At 47.2% G+C, this 17313-nt stretch overlaps 2 protein-coding genes across 4 annotated transcripts in view; one reads left to right on the top strand and one right to left on the bottom strand.

Annotated features, from left to right (window-relative positions):
• The window catches only part of NLRC4 (NLR family CARD domain containing 4), a 46472-nt gene extending 37286 nt beyond the window's left edge, over positions 1–9186 (top strand). Inside the window, exon 10 of the mRNA XM_062210175.1 lies at positions 8562–9186. Coding sequence (XP_062066159.1) covers positions 8562–8854 — 293 coding nt within the window. The 3' untranslated portion in view covers positions 8855–9186. The remainder of the gene's footprint in view (positions 1–8561) is intronic.
• Positions 9187–9588: 402 nt separating this feature from the next.
• SLC30A6 (solute carrier family 30 member 6) overlaps positions 9589–17313 on the bottom strand; it is a 45439-nt gene continuing 37714 nt past the window's right edge. For 2 of the 3 annotated variants that reach the window (XM_062209221.1, XM_062209222.1), the window contains one exon: positions 9590–12912. In XM_062209221.1, coding sequence (XP_062065205.1) covers positions 12409–12912 — 504 coding nt within the window. In that variant the 3' untranslated portion in view covers positions 9590–12408. Of the gene's footprint in view, positions 12913–17313 lie in introns of all 3 variants that reach the window. The other variant, XM_062209223.1, reaches the window with a different exon arrangement.

Here is a 17313-nt window from a genome sequence, read left to right as displayed (position 1 = left end):
TCTCATGTAAAAGAATCCCAAAGAGTTATGTAGATACTCCACCATGAGAAGTGGAGCCTAACTCCCATTACTTAGATGCAAATATCAGCTTAGTTAACAGGGAAAGATATCCTGTGTACATGGACTGGGGAAGACTTAATGTCACTAACATGCACTATTCCACAATTTGATCTACAGACTCAATGCAAGCCCTTCAAAGACCTCAGCTAGCTGCTTTGCAGTAACTGACAAGCTCATCCCAAAAATCATATGGAAATTCAAGATTAGCTAAAATAATCTTTAAAAAGTAGACAAAACAGATGGACACACACTTCCCAATTTCAAAACTTACTACAAAGCTATAGTAATCAAGACAGTATGGTACTGGTATAAGGATATATATAGGGGCTGGCACTGTTGCTTAGCAGCCTGCAGCACCAGCATCCCATATGGGCACAGGTTCACATTCCTGCTGCTCCACTTCCAATTCAGCTCCCTGCTATTGTGCCTGGGAAAGCTGCAGAAGATGGCTCATGTCCCTGGGCCCCTGCCACCAATGTGGGAGACCCGAAAGAAGCTCCTAGGTCCTGGCTTCCACCTGGCCCAATCTCAGTGGTTGCGACCATCTGGGGAATGAACTAGCAGATGGAAGATCTGTCTCTCCCTCTCTCTCTCTAACTCTGCTTTTCAAATAAATAAATCTTTTTAAAAAGGATATATATATATATATATATATATAACCACTGCATATCCATATGTAGAGAAGGACCCCTATCTCATAATATTTACAAAATTTAATTCAAAATGCATCAAACACTCACATATAAGAACTAAAACCATAAAAGTATGTAAAAAATATAGGAGTAAATCTTCATGACTTCTAGTTAGGCAAAGCTTCATTAAATATGACAACACAAATCAGAAAAGAAAAAGAATAAATCAGACTTCAATAACATAAATCATTGTGTTTTAAAGGACACCATCAAGAAAATAAAAATACAATACATTCAATGGGAGAAAATTTTTGCTGATAAAGAACTTCTATGAAAAGTCCTACTATCTAGAATATTTAAAGAATTCTTAAAACTCACTTATATAGACAATCCAATTTTTTAAATGGACAAAAAAACCCCTCAAGATACTTTTCCAAAAAAAGACATATAAATGGCCAATAAACACTGGGAAAGACATTCAACAGCATTAGCCACTACAGAAATGCCAGTAAAAACTACAATGAGATACTAGCGCACACCCACTGGGATGGCTACAATGAAAAAGACAGCGACAAGCGGTGGCAAGGATGTGGAGATAACGGAACCCTCATATGGTGGTGCTTGGGAGGTAACACCATGCGGCTACTTAGGAAAACATTCTGGGAGTTCTCCCAAAGGTTAAACACAGCTAGCAAATGACTCAGCTACTCCATGCATAGGCACTTAAGAAAATTAAAGTCTATGTCCACACAAAACACTACTTTTCATAGCAGTGAGTTTAATAACCCAGAAGTGAAGTAGCCCAAATGTCCATCAAAACAATGGATAAACAAAACATGGGATGCCCATACAACAGAGTATTACTCAGACAAAAAATAAAAAAGGAATGGAGTACTGAAACATGCTATTATTATCAAGGATGAGCCTTGAAGGCATCACAGTGAGTCAGGTCGCCCAAGCGCACCTATTGTTTGATCCCATTTATAGGGATTTTCCAAAGTGACTCCACCCACACAGAAAGAGGATGCGAGGTTGCCAGGGGCTGGGAGGAGGGGATGTGGCAGCCAGGAGCTCCTAGTAACTATAGAGCTGCTTTTTTGAGATAACTGAAATGTTCTGGAATTAGTGGAGTACAGCTTGGTTTCTATACTGAAAGACACCATATTATATGCTTTAGAAGGATGAATGTTACGATATAGAAATTATATCTCAAAAAATCAGCCCTGGAACTAAAAAGTATATCCTAAACAGTGTCATTTTTTTTAAAAAAGCTGTACAGTACTTGTCAAAGTCATCTTACTCAAAACCCAAGGAGAGGATCAACTCCCAAGGCAGAGGAGGCGTTACCTCCGGTCAGGAAGGAGGCAGCCACCTTGCTGTCCACGCTCTTGTTCGCAGGCTGGGCAAGATTCATGAGAGCGCGAGCAGGTGAGCAGGTGAATCAGAGAATGAGCCCAGTCTGAGCACCTGAGAACCATTAAGCTGGTGAGCGACACTGAGCCCTTCCTGCGCCTCCGTAGCAACACCTTACATAAACTGTGCCAAACCTCATTTTCCTCGGCTCACCCGTTCTCCACACAGCCTAGTTCATAGAGGATGGGCTTTTCCTCTCCTCCTCCAGTTACGTCATGGGATCACTTGCTGTCCGGAGGAGCCTGTTCCAGCAGGGCATCGTGTCCCAGCCCTGCCCTCACTCTCGGGCAGGGTCATCATCTCATCCATTACGCCCCTCATCACAGGCTCCCTCCTGTTGATTTCGAAAGTTACCTAAATCTCTTTTTTTTTTACTGAGAGGCACAGACATATTTTCCCATCTGCTGGTTCACTTCCCACACGTGCACCAAGGCTGGTGCTGGGCCAGGCAAGCTGGGAGCCTGGAACACAGTCCAGGTCTCCCACGTCAGGAGCAGCGACTCAACGACTGGAGCAGGCACCTGCTGCCTCCCCAGGTCTGCATTAGCAGGTACACAGAATCCGGAGTGGAGCCAGTGTTCAAATCCACTTGAGACGGGATGCCAGCGACTTAACTGCTAAGCCAGATGCCCGCCCCTCCCCTTTTAAAGAAAACCCAGAGTCCTGTCTGCCCCTTTAGTGACCATTCTCTCGCCTCTCCTTCAGAATGAAAGTTCGTGGAAATGGTACCTACCTCCACCCCGTCTCCTCTTCCCAGTCCTCTGCTGCTTCCGGCTCGGTCTGACCCTACACGTGCATGTGGTTAATGCAGCGGCCACCTCACACCTGGAACTTGCTCCATCTCTCTGCGGGGGTGGACGCGGAGCTCGGGCCTTGTCAGAACACCCCTTTGACTTCTCTGTCGCCTTGGCGACTTCTCCGTTTCCTTCGCCAAGGCAGCTCCTTCAGCCAGGTGCTCAGTGCTCCTGGTTTTCCTGAGAGCCTGCTCCTAGGCTCTCTGTTCTTCCTCCGTGATTTCTTTTAACCGCAAAGCATTAATTACACACACCTCTAGCCTATAAGCAATCTGGGACTACCCGATAGAAATCCGTGCTGGCTCAGAATCTATTTCACCTGTTACAACAAAAACCCTTTGCTTTTTCGAACTGAAATGTTTGAGGTTGAGCTCTGTTATCTGGCCTGTTCTCAAAAAGAGAGAGCCAGCACAGATCCTGCTCATGGTCCCAAAGCTCGGGGTAAATCCTGGGTCTCATCATTCTGCCACGTGGAGGCTGCCATCATATTTTTATTTTCCAAGAGCTCATTCTTATTCTCCAATCTTACTTAAAAATGTATCCTATTTTGTTGAGTGGATGCAGTAACCTTTTTTAAAAAAATAGATTTATTTATTTATTTGAGAGGCAGAGTTAGAGAGAGGGAGAGACAGAGAGATCTTCCATTCACTGGTTTACTCTATGAATGGATGCAATGGCCAGGACTAGGTAGGCTGAAGCCAGGAGCCAGGAGCTTCATCCGGGTCTCTCACATGGGTGCAGGGGCCCAAGCACTTGAGCCATCCCATCTTCTGCTGCTTTCCCAGGTGCATTAGCAGGGAGCTGGATCAGAATTGGCGCAGCCAGGACTCGAACCAACTCTCATGTCGGATGCCAGCGTTGCAGGTGGTAGCTTTACCCATGACACCACAGCACTGGCCCCAATGCAATAACTTTTTACTATGTCTGAAATCACTGGTTTTTTTTTTCCCCCTTATGTTGCCTCGTGCCGTGGTTTGAATGTGTCCCCCCAAAAGCTTAGTCCTCGATGCGACAGTGTTGGGAGGTGGCGTCTGATGAGAGCTTGTTAGCTCATCGGGGCTCCATCTTCATGAAGGGGTTCAGGCTGATTACCAGGAGGGCTGGAGGCTGCCCCTCCCCCCCTCCGTGTCCTTCTGCCATTCTCCGTGAGATGCTGCAGCAAGAGGGCTCCAGCCACGCGCTGGCCACTCAGTCCTGGCCTTCGCAGCCTCTGGAGCCGCGAGCCAATACCGCATGGCATTCGGACACCTGATTTCTCCTTGGCTGGTGTTTAATCTTGCTCTTCCTTGTTGGAGGCTGTTCTAAAATGTCGCAGAATCCTGTGCTGTTCTCTTCCCATTTCAGGGTGAGGCCCAAGTGGACAGGAAGCTCTGTGTGTTGGAGGGAGGGGTGATTTTTGACTGATTAGCATCACTGTAGGGCCAGTCCTTGGCGGCAGCCCAGTTTCTCCTGGGAAGGCTCCTGCAGGGCACAGAACCGAGGCCCACGTTCTGGGAGCCTGTTGCTTTTATGTACTCCCAAGGCATCCGCCTTGCCACACCCACAGCCCGCCTTGCCACACCCACAGCCCGTAGCCCTCCAATTACTTCATCTGTATTCGAGAGGAAGAGAGGGAGGTTCCCCATCCACTGGCTCACTCCCCAAATGCCAGCAATAGCCCAGGGTGGGCCAAGTTGGAACCAGGCATCAGGAATTCAACCCAAGACTCCCATGTGGGTGGCAGAGGTCCAACTATTTGGGCCCTCACTGCCGCCTCCCAGGGTCTGCATTAGTAGGAAGCTGCAATTGGCAGCTGGAGCCAGGACTTGAACCAGGCACTGCAGTGTAGAAAGTAAACGTGTTTAGCACTAGGGTGTTTGCCCTTGCTCCTTCATGATGCGTGTCTCTGCACTGTGTTGCAGGCCCGAGAAGATGGGGACTGTATGTGTCTTGTTCACGTGGCCCCAGCACCCAGCGCCATCTGGGCTACTCAGTATGCTGGAATCATTGCTTGCTTGTTTTTTGTTTTGTTTTGTTTTTTGACAGGCAGAGTGGACAGTGAGAGAGAGACAGAGAGAAAGGTCTTCCTTTTTTCCGTTGGTTCACCCTCCAATGGCCACCGCGGCTGGCGCGCTGCGGCCGGCGCACCGCGCTGATCCAATGGCAGGAGCCAGGTGCTTCTCCTGGTCTCCCATGGGGTGCAGGGCCCAAGCACTTGGGCCATCCTCCACTGCACTCCCAGGCCACAGCAGAGAGCTGGCCTGGAAGAGGGGCAACCGGGACAGAATCCAGCACCCCGACCGGGACTAGAATCCAGGGTGCCGGCACCGCAGGTGGAGGATTAGCCTAGTGAGCCATGGTGCTGGCCTAGGAATCATTGCTAAGAGCCCTGGCACTGGCTCAGGTGAACCACAGGGTTATACAGGGGACATACTTAGGATACAGGAACCCTCAGGATTAGAACCTGTCTACCTACAACATCGGAGATTTTGCCTGGACTCCCACTCAAAGCGTTTGCCCTCTCCACAGCCCACGTAGAGCTGTAGCTCTAAATATCACAGGCTCTGTTTTTCTCAGATCAGGGACAGACACACTGCAGATTAAGCGCACAAAAGCCACGCCCCTGGATTATAAAAAAATGCTGCTTTTTCTCGGTGCCTCTGCTTCCACCCATTCTAATAATGACCCGAGAAGCTCTCTTCCTAAGCAGACGGTGGTACCTGCGCAGAGGCATCACCTGAGGGTGCGACAGGCCTCTGGAAGCCCCTTGCCGGGCTGCGATCTGTTCTGCCACTCAGAAAGGAAGAAGGAACTGCCCTTGGGGGGAAGCCGCCTGCAAAAGGCACAGCAGCTGCGCGCCACGCTGGGGAGCACACGGAGCAGAGGCGATGGCAGACAGGCCACGGGATGTCAAGGGCAGGACAAGGCCACCCGCAAGGGCTGAAGGGAGGAGGGAGTGAAGACTATGTCCCAGTGAGACCGGGCAGAGGCTCAGCTGGCGTAGCAGAAACTGAACTATGCCATGGCGTGGATTGCCCTCTTGTGGGATGATCCGGGAATGAGCCGCCCAGGCAGGTGGGCTGGCTTTGTTCTGCACAGTCCCAGAAGACTTTTTCACCTCCATTGCTTCAGAGTGCTACCGTCTTTGATTTCACGGTCATGGCTGGTCACGGCCACATGAGTATTTCAACCCAGAGCAAGGGGGCAAAGTGGAAGTGGAGAGCTTCCTCTGTTCCAAAGGCACGTGGAGGTGGCATACATCACTTCCACCAAAACTTTCTTGGCAAAAAATTTAGCCACATCTGGCAGCAAGGGAGGCTGTGATAGGAGAGGCCATATGTTCCGATAAAGTTCTATGTAAGTGGGTTGGGTGTTTGGCCCGGCAGCTAACCCATATTGGAATGCCTGGGTTTCAGTCCCAGCTCTGCTCCCGACTGCAGCTTCCTGCTAGCATTCACCCTGGGAGGCAGCAGGTGCTGGCTCGCATAGTTGGGTCCTGCCACCCACGTGGGAGACCTGGGTTGAACTTCTGGCTCCTGGCTTTGGCCTAGCTCAGCCCCAGCCGTTGTGGGCATTTGGGGAGTGGAACCAATGGATGGCGGCACTGTCTCTTTCTCTCTTGGCCTCTCCCTCTCTATCACTCTGCCTTCCAAATAAATAAAAATTTTTTAACAGATTTATATATTTATTTGAAAGGCAGTTATAGAGTGAGAGAGAGGCAGAGAGAGAGAGAATCTTCTATCCACCTATTCACGTCCCCAAATGGCTGCTATGAATGGCTAGGGCTGGGCCAAGCTGAAGCCAGGAGCCTGGAACTCCACCTGAGTCTCCCGCCTGGGTGGCAGGGACCCAAGCACTTGGGCCATCCTCCACTGCTTTCCCAGGCGCATTAGCAAGGAGGTGGATGGAAAGCAGAGCAGCTGGGACTCGAACCGGTGATCCAAATGGGATGCTGGCACTGCAGCTCACAGCCCCCAAATAATTTTTTCTTTTAAATGAGAGCCCAGAGACGGTCTCGGTGGCAAGTTAACATGCAAGGTTGGGGCGGGAGGAAGGCACATAGCCCCCGAATCCTCCTCCTCACCTGCCGTTGCCTGCTTACACACGCGAGCACCTTCACGGAGGCCTCGCAGGGCCCACTCATGTTAGGGGTGACGCGGACCTGATGGGCTCTGTAAACTCAGGGCCTCGTGACAGGGGTGAAAGTCCCAGCTGACACTGAGTGATGCGCGGTGAGGCGAGCACCTAAGCCACACGCTGTATTTGCAGTGGACAAACTGCACAAGGCCACACGGGGGCATCTGCCCCCAGAAGCACTTCCCCTCAGGGGCAGCTGGTGAGCACCCTTACTGCAGTGGCTAAGGGTAGATGGTGGCAGGGCATACCTGGTCCTCTGAACCTGCATAAGCTGCTCAGACAAGAACGACCACGCCTGCCCGCAAGTCCTCACTCCTGGCGGCCGGCACCTTTTAGTCTTTGCTTGTTAACCTGAACACCGGAAGCCAGGCACGAAACCTTTCCGGCACTTCAGCTCTTTGTCTTTTCCTGGGAACAGCAGGCCTTCTGCATGGAGACAATGGCAGGGGACTTCAACACCTTCTCCAGGAAACAGCTCTTCCTGTGTGGAATCCAGACTGGGTCTTGGACCCTCATTTGTAAGACTGACAGGAGCTCATGTCTGTCTCTCAAGCAGACCAAGTTTATTCCATCGCAAATTAAACCTTGCACACTCAAGGCCGGGTGAGGCCTAGCGGAACTTCAGATGAGCTGGGACGCGCAGAGTGGACTGAAAAAGCAGGAAGAGCTGTCTCCTCCAGTTTGTGGGCGGCAGCCCAGAGTACAAACCCGCAGGGAAGACAGCTCCCTGGTCCGTCCGCCAGGCTGCCCTGCCTGGGTTCAGGGGAACTTAGTCATGCTGAAAAGGCCAGCAAGCGGGCAGGGCGAAGGCTCAGCACAGCACCCGGCACACAATTCATGTGGAGTCTTCCGAACTCCCACGTGCATGGTGCTACAGGGCCTGGAAGACAGGGAGTTCTTCCTCTTGCTAGACTCACCTGGTTCCAATACCGAAACACCTCGTACCATGGGAACACAGAAATCACACCTCAGAGGCCTGCCTTCTTGGCCTACCACAAGGACAGGATCTCCACACTGATCTTGACCTTGTGGAATGGGGGAACTTCCTCAAAGGGCAAGGAGGGGGGTTACAAACAACCCACCCAGCAGCAACAACAAACACCCAAATCTTCCCTCAAGTTTATAGTTAGGCCGTTCCACAGCCAAAGAACCAATGTCTCTGCAGCAGGAAAGGCCCTCCAATTGCCGAGGTCTGGATCCAGTTTGGAAGACAGGTGCTGAGTATCTGAGAGCGCCTTTCACATCTCAGTTGTTCAGCACCTTTGCATTTCCTCTAAGTCACACAGAGGGAAATGCGGACACCACCTGGCTATACTGCTGGTAGTTACCAGGTTCCCTTAGGAAAAACCCAATTTAGAAATGCAATGGACCATCCTCACAGTCACTGCCCTATCTAGAGAATTCTTGTTTCTTCCTGAAGCAAGGCACTAATTCAAACGTGGTCTTTTCCAGATGCAATTCTGGTGTGTGTGTGTGTGTGTGTAAATACACAACTCTCTTCAACAACTGTTTTTCTTCCAGCTAACAAACGTGTTTCTTTACCCAGGTGCATTTTTGGAAGAGAACCCTCGGAAAGACTTCCAGCAGCTGGATCTGGGAGGGAATTGTGTGAGCAGTGCCGGATGGCTCGCCTTCCTGGGTGTCTCTGAGAATCTTAAGCAATTGGTGTTCTTTGACCTGAGCACTGTGGGATTTTTCCCCGAGGCAGCACTGGTGAGAAAACTTAGCCACGTGGTAGCCAAGTTAACTTCCCTGCAGGAAGTCAGGCTTGCTGGCTGGCAATTCGATGAAGATGACCTTAGTGTTATTGAAGGTGATTTTAAACTAGTAACTGCTTAAATCAAGAGGTCCTCAAGCCAATGAATGCCGGGGGACCCCATTACGTCTTACCTGGAGACTTAAAAATCTTGGCCAAAGAAAGCCAAAGAAAAAGGCAAAGTGTGAGAGAGTTTAATTGGATGACATATGTAATCATTCCATGTCTCAGCTCTCCGATTACGATTCCTAGCTCCCAGAAGGCATCTTGCTTGTGTGTTACTCTTGGCCCCAAAAACAGGATACAAAAAGGGATGTACCAGGCCTGCCGCTGTGGCATAACAGGTAAGGCCGCCGTCTGCAGTGCCGGCATCCTATATGGACACCAGTTCAAGACCTGGCTGCTCCACTTCCGATCGAGCTCTCTCCTGTGGCCTGGGAAAGCAGTAGAAGCTGGCCCAAGTCCTTGGGCCCCTGCACCCGTGTGGGAAGACCCTGAGGAAGCTCCTGGCTTCAGATAGGGGCAGCTCTGGCCATTGTGGCCATTTGGGGAGTGAACCAGCAAGTGGAAGACCTCTCTCTCTCTGCCTCTCCTTCTCTTTCAAATAAATAAATAAAAAAATCTTTTTAAAAAGGGGGGGATGTAGCATATGCTTATTTAGTACAGAACCTGGCATGTAAGCGACTCTCATTAAATCACCAAGAAAAGCTACTTAGAAATTAACCAAAATGACCGAGAACCAGAAAGAAAACTCCACAAAGATTCTTTCATTCAAACAGTTTAATTCAAACACTCTGGAATGTTAAAAGCACTTTCTGGTCCGAGAAGCAGTCTGGACTCCCCCCCCCCCCCCCCCCGGGGTGGGCATCCTTCATTCAACCAACAACTGGCTGTTTAAAAAGGGAGCAGACAATCATGACTTGGGGGGATTAAGAAATGTATCCCATTCTTTTGTTCACTACAAAAGAGAAGGCTACCCTGCTCTCTTCTTCGAGCACCCCTAAAATAGCTCTCCCCCCAAAAGAAACAAGTCTTAGAGAAATCTCTCTAAACAAAACATATTTAAATTGAGGTGAGTCTGAAAAAAAAAAACCAAAGATCTAAACGATGCTAGCCTGTATCTGACCTTAGTCCCATGGCACCTCGAATTAATGGCTTGGGTGTTGGTGTAGGCAACATTTAGCCTCTGTATTGAGGAAACACTGGACATTCTGGCCTAATGTGTTTACCAGTTGGGCACATATTCTGCAGATTTAGTCACACAACTTCAGAGTTGCTATTTTAAGAGCAACAAATTCATTCCCCTCCCCGACTTTACAGATGGGAAAGCTCAGAGAAGTTCAATGCCTCGTCCATGGTTACAGGACTACTTATACAGTGGCAGCACCAGGACTGGCATCCAGATCTCTTGCTTTCTAGTAATTTCTCCCATTACAACAACGACTTCCTACACCAGGGCTAATCACACTCCATGCAGCTCATTCTCAATCACAAACCACAGGCCAAGTACAAGTATGCATGGGTCTCAAAAATTTTTTTGCACCCAATAGTTATAATTTCATTTTTCACTAACTTTTGAACCATCCTTTCTATTTAAATCAGACTTCTTTGTCTGGCTTCAGGTGCTTCTGTGGCAAGATTTACTAAGGGTGTTGCCTGTAGGCTACACTAGCTCAATTCCTTATTTTCAGCTCCAGAAGTTAGCCAGAGCCTGGAAGTAAGATTCTCTATAAATTAATGCATAAGCCAATGTCACCTGTGAGGTTGTATTACTGGGCCAATTGCTCCCCAGTCACAGTGTCCTTTCTCAAGCAGTGAATGTGGGTGTTAAAGCACCTTTGGTGGGACAACTGCGCAGGTGCTGCCCTTGAATGGTTATTGAGGAAGTACCACTAAACCCTGTACAGATCTGTGATCCAGAACCAACTGCACCCTTTAAAATCCCACAGGGATGAAGAAGCTATGCAGCAGGGCAGCACATACCTGTGAATCACCACCCAGTGCATGGCCCAAAAATCACGTTTAAATGAGGTTAACTTAGGAAAAACATCCTTTAACGGCAGGCAATAATGGGCAAGTCATCATTGGAGAATGTAACAAAGGAGAAAGAACAGGTGGCCTTACAGTATTTTATGACGTCTCTTTCCCCAGCTGTCAGGTAGCACGGGCTGTATTTCCTCAGTAGACCAAATGCCTGAACAGGGTCACAGGCGGCCAAGACAATGACCAAGTCCTCACTAAGCAAGAGGTACTCAGAACATGACCCCTTGTTAGCCCCGGTGACTCCGACTCTGCTTGGCAGAGATGGCTGCTGGGACGCTCACCATTCCACTGTGGAAAGATGGGGAGTGTCGCTCCTATTTAAAAGAGGAGGAGTTGACTGAAGAGACTGGTGGTGCAAATTCTTGAAAAACAAGTCGCCAGATCGCTGGGTAATGGCTGGGAAAACCGGAAATCTCCAGGAATACCAGATTCTAAGAACATTGAATCCATTCTCAAAGTCTTTTTTTAAAACCGTCATTAGAGAACTCATGATAAAATGAGACAAAAACCTCCAGGTCACGAGCAACTGCTGTTGGCCATGACTGAGCTTGCTGGAAAGTCCTTAAGGTGCACATTGGGAAACTGAAAATTAAAATAACCCGTATGATTCTCACACCTCACTACAGTTAATAATTCAAACAAAAAGCTGGACATTTCCCACTGCAGACCTAACAATACCGTATTCTATCATGTAAGGTCCATTAGGCTTTGGTAAAATTATATAACACGGAGTCAATTCGTCATGCAACTTTAAAATATATCAAATGCCACAGTATGTATGAAATTTTGTAATACATTCTATATAGTTAATAAATCAGAAATTAAAAAGTCAACCAACGAAAATGTGACCGAAAAATTCCATCATTATGTCAGTATTTGATTATAAGTAGAATACAGACAACTGGGATTCTCCTGTTGTGTATCACCAAATATTTGGTATTCATTTCATCAAACTAAAACACTGAGAACCATAGACTATTTACAAATGTATTGAAATTTCTAAATAAAAAAAAACTTCAACAAAAATCCTATAGTTAAAAAATTATATTGTGCCAGACAGTAGAATATATTCTAAAATTTCTGATAAAAATTTTTGCTTTTACGATATAACTCAGAAGGACCTCAAAGAAAAGTGCAGCATTTAAATTTGGAAAAGCTATAAAAGAGACTTTTTCTTTTTGCATGGACATTTTTTACCGTTCCTAAAATGTGTAGTAGTTAAGAAGTATGTTTATAAATTTCACTGAAGAAAATATTCTATTCTAGTGACAGATTCATTCTACCAAGTACCTTTCTTAGAAAGGAAAGGTCATATCGCACCGCAGTCAACTGCAAAAACAAAGATAGCAAACTTCAAATTTAGAGAAAAACACTTTCTAACGGAAGCCTCTTAAAAGCCTGTAACACTTACAAGGATCTCACTGCTGCAAATACATTTTACAAAAATAGAGTTTATAGATTTCATGAAACGTGAACAAACCTATTAGTCTCTACCATTCTGCGTAAATGACTGAACAGTCAATGCAAAGTTGGACTACTAAATAATGTGGAACCAAGGAGTCAATATGCTTCATAAAAATCAAGTTACTGTACATCACGGTCTTGGTTGTCCAATTCTGTTATTACTGGTTCCAAATCTACTTGGCATATTGGTATAACCAGTCCTGAACCCCTGAGTTGCTCCAATTCCTGGAACTCCAAGTCCTTGATTAAGCATGTTGCTATAGGACGTGTGTCCATGATTAAGACCCAAACCGTAAGGCCTTGTTTGTGTGTTCAGAAGAATAACTGGGTTCACATTTTTTCCAGGGGTGTTAAATGAAAATTCTGGAGGTGGACTACTAGGTTTGGCTGGAGTTGATGTAACAGGGTTCAAGTCATCAGAACCTTTTAACAGAGGCATTGGAATTATGTGATGATCTGAAAGGTTTAGGACATTGGCTGCAACTGGTCCAGAGAGTAAGGCAGGCCGAATCCAATCATCCTTAAAAATCTGAACAGTCAGAGTAGACACTAGGGTGTACAGTCTGTTGGTCACATGAGCAAGAACCATTTGTTCATTTGCATCTCGCCGAATTCGCACATGCACTGATCCAGCCTAAAAGGGACAAAATCATAAGACTGCTTAGAATTACAGTATGAAAACTCTACTTGAAACAAGTAGTTTATTTAATGATTTGGATAGTACTTGATTTTTTTAGAAAGCTAAAGCTTAATGTCTTGACATTTCTTAAAGATACTTACTGATGATTCCCAACATTCAGAGTTAATGAAATGATCTGTGACTCTTTAAAATGCTTTGAAAGCGAGAGAGAGGGAGAGATCCATGTAGGAAGAAGGAAGGCATATTATAACCCAAGGCAGAATATAAATGAAATACGTGAAATATGCAGTGGAAGGAGAGAAAAGGTATGTTTGAAGCAGAAGACTTCAAACGAAGATGGCATTTGATCTGGGGTCAATGACTGAATGGAATTTCGCAAAGTGGAGACAGGCATTCTACACAAAGAGACTATCAATTAAAAAGTATGGCATGGGGGCCAGTGCTGTGGCGCAGCGAGTAAAGCCGATGCCTGCAGTGCTGGCGTCCCATACAGGTGCCAGTTTGAATTCTGGCTGCTCCACTCCCAATCCAGTTCCCTGCTAATGTACCTAGGAAAGCAGTGGAGGATGGCCCAAGTCCTTGGGCCCCTGCACTCACATGGGAAACCTAGAAGAAGCTCCAGGCTTCTGGCTTCAGATCGGGCCAGCTCTGGCTGTGGCAACCATTTGGAGAGTGAACTATTAGATGGAAGATCTTTCTGTCTCTCCCTCTCTCGGTAACTCTGCCTTTCAAACAAATAAATAAATCTTTAAAAGAAAGAATAAAAATTATTAATTACCCTGCCATCCAGAGATAGGTGGTCATTCTCCATATTCTTTTCTGTGTTTTAACCCAAACAGGATCACTGCTGTACTGGCTATTTTATTATTATCTACTTTAAAAACATATATGGTAGCTTCCTTCTCAGCTGATCGGTTTACTTCTAACTGTCACTGCAGTGCTCAGTGCTCTTTATCTCCCCAGTAACCAAGGGGAGGAAACTTCAGATGATCTTTGCTGAGTCCTCCCTTGGCCGTGGCTCTCAGTTGAGAAGCAGGTATTCCACTTGTGCTCCCAGAATATGATGACTCCACCTGTCCCTGATTCCACTGTTTCTGTCCAGGCTCAGCTCCCCTCGTTTCTACCCTAGACCACTGCCCCCATTTCCTGCCTGATTACCGGTCACCCACACCTACAGTTTTCCTGAACTCCGATTACTTTACTTACACTCCACTGCTGCTGTTAAATCCAGACTCCTCAGCACTCCAGGGCTTCTGCTAGCCCTCTCCTCTAACCTATCTTTTTCCTTTCTTCTTTCCTCCTTCCTAACTTCTCTCTCCTCCTCTTCTTTTCCTGCCACCTGAAATATCTGTACTTTTAGACACATTAGTATTATTGCTTATTATCCAACATGCCGTACTTGTAAAATTTACCTTATTTTAATTAACTTCTTTATTTTATTTATTTGCAAATCAGACTTAGAGAGAGAGACTGAGAGAGAGACTGATCCTCCACCTGCTGGTTCACTTTAAGACCAGGACAAAGCCAGGAGCCCAGCGCTACTAGGTCTGCCATGTGGGTGCAGGGGCTCAAGCACTTGGACTATCCTCTGCTGCTTTCCCCGGCACATTAGCCGGGAGCTGGATCAGAAGTGGAACAGTCAGGACTCAAAATGGTGCTCACATGGGATGCCCGCGCTGCACTGAGGCTTAACATCCTACGCCACAGTGCAGCACCCTTACTCTTTTCATTGAATTACAAGCACTGTGGCACAGCAGGTGAAGCCTCTGCCTGGAGTGCTGGCATCCCGTACGAGCGCTGGTTTGAGTCTTAGCTACTACACTGCCAATCCAGCTCCCTGCTAATGTGCCTGTGAAAGCAGTGAAAGATGGTCTAACTCCTTGGGTTCCTGCACATACATGGGAGACTCTGAAGAAACTCCTGGCTCCTGGCTTTAGACTGGCCCAGCTCCAGCTGTTGCAGTCATTTGGGGAGTGAACCAGTGGATCGATGATCCCTGTCTTCTGCCTCTCCCTCTCTGTAACTACAACATTCAAGTAAAATAAATAAATCTATAAAGAACAATAATAAATTTTTTTTTTTTTTTTTGGACAGGCAGAGTGGATAGTGAGAGAGAGAGACAGAGAGGAAGGTCTTCCTTTTTGCCGTTGGTTCACCCTCCAATGGCCGCTGCGGCCGGCGTACCACGCCGATCCGAAGCCAGGAGCCAGGTGCTTCTCCTGGTCTCCCATGCGGGTGCAGGGCCCAAGGACTTGGGCCATCCTCCACTGCCTTCCCGGGCCACAGCAGAGAGCTGGCCTGGAAGAGGGGCAACCGGGATAGGATCCGGCGCCCCGACCGGGACTAGAACCCGGTGTGCCGGCGCCGCAAGGTGGAGGATTAGCCTGTTAAGCCACGGCGCCGGCCAATAATAAAAATTTTAAAATGTCGAGCAGCCATTCCATGTTGGCTTCTAGACAAAATTCACACTTTCAGAAAAGAAAAAATTACTAAAAAACATATATTGCACAGAAATTAGCCAAATAGTGAATTTAATTCCAATGCGCCTGAATCTATGATTTGGAAGCTTAAATACAAAACAGGAAAAAGAGGCATAAGATAGAGAAATTATCTATACTGCTTGAATTTCAAGTATAGCTTATTACTTTTGGTAAGACAAGTCATGTCTAGAAATCAAATCACCTATGATTTCTCCCTTTTCTTTGCCACTATCACTACACAAAGCTATAAAAGATAGCACACTATCTTTCAGTATGATAAGAAACCAAAGTTCTGAAAATAAATGAAACTATTCAGAGTCTGAACTTGAACGGTCTATGATCACGACATATGTGGTCACCTTAGGCTTTTGTGACATTGATTATTTTTTTAAAAAAGACTTTTGAAAGATAGAGCTGCAGAGAGAGGTAGAGACAGAGGTCTTCCAGCCACTGGTTCACTCTCCAAATGGCTGCAAAGGCTGGAGCTGAGCTGATCTGAAGCCAGGAGCCGGGAGATTCTTCAGAGTCTCCCACATATGTGCAGGAACGCAAGGAGTTAGCCAACTGGGGAGTTAGCCAATTGGGGAGTGAATCAGCAGATGGAAGATACCCCTCTCTCTCTCTCTCTCTCTCTCTGCCTCTCCTCTGTGTAACTCTGACTTTCAAATAAATAAATCTTTAAAAAAAAAAACAACCTCTTTCTCTCTCTGCCTCTCTGTAACTGCCTTTAAAATAAATAGATAAATCTAAAAAAAAATAAAATAAAATCTCTGGGGGATTCCAAGATGGCAGAATAGGGAGGGAACTTACCGCTATAGTCTAGGGGAAGATAGTTTAAAAAAAAAGTGGAGAGAGTTTAATCTCAGGGAAGACTTAGGGAAAAAACGGCAGAGGGAACTCCACCCACATTAGAGGGACACTGTGGACCTACACAGAGGGTGTGGATGTGCACAGCTCAGAATCCTAGCAGCCGAGAGCCTCAGCACCAGCTTTTGAGTGAGGTGAGATCAGACTGCAGCAGCTCACTGGCGATAAAGCTAAAGGAAGAGCCTGGCAGGAGTCTGGCTTGGAGCCCTGTGGGGGACAGTGTACCTGATAGCCTAGAGGGAAAAAAGGGGGCGCGTTTCTCTCTCCCTGACCACCTGGCACCTGTGTCCTGTAACCAGCCCTTTGGACACATGTAACAGCTGCACGGCTTGTGTCCATGTGCCCAGCAACCAGCGAGAGGAGACGCCTGAGTCTGGCTGGGACAACTGACAAGGGGCAGGGTGTTCATGACTTTGGGAGCCTTGTGTGTTGGGACTGTGGAAACACTGTGGCTGTGTGGGAGGGCGCAGGGTGTGGCTGGGTCTTTGGTAGTCACTGTGGGTGGCTCCACAAACTCAGGGCTCCCAAATTCCCTGGTGAGGGTCACTGCTGTGGGCTCCATGCTCACACTGACTGCATGGATCCTTTGTGTGGTTCTTGTGGCAGTGTGGATGAATATTCTACCCACTGGGACTAGTGCCCAGGCTTTGGTCTCCTTGAAGGAGTGTGAGACTATGCCAACAGAGCTGATCAAACATTCTCTCTAATTAAAAAAAAAAGGGGGGGGGGTATGGTGGTTTACCATACCTAACTTGGGTGTCACCCTGGATACTCCCCTCACCCTGGAGCACTGAACAGAGCTCCCTAGCCACATCCAGCACAGGCTTCTGGGTATTCAATGAAAGAGCAGCCACTTCCCTGTGCCACAGAGGCGTAGTCTGAGGATAAAAGACCTCACAGGGGAAAAAAAACAAACCAGCAAGTATCTCCACAAATACTTAAAAATAAACACAGCAATTCAAGAAACAAAAAAGGAAGACAACATGGCGCCTCCAAGGAACACAACACTTTAATACTAGAATGTGAAGGTGAAGAGTTTGAAGAAAGG

The sequence above is a fragment of the Lepus europaeus genome, chromosome 13 (genome assembly GCF_033115175.1).
Source record: "Lepus europaeus isolate LE1 chromosome 13, mLepTim1.pri, whole genome shotgun sequence".
Classification (NCBI taxonomy): Eukaryota; Metazoa; Chordata; class Mammalia; order Lagomorpha; family Leporidae; genus Lepus; species Lepus europaeus.
Note: the sequence above shows the minus strand (reverse complement) of the source record. Positions and strands in the feature narration are given on the sequence as shown.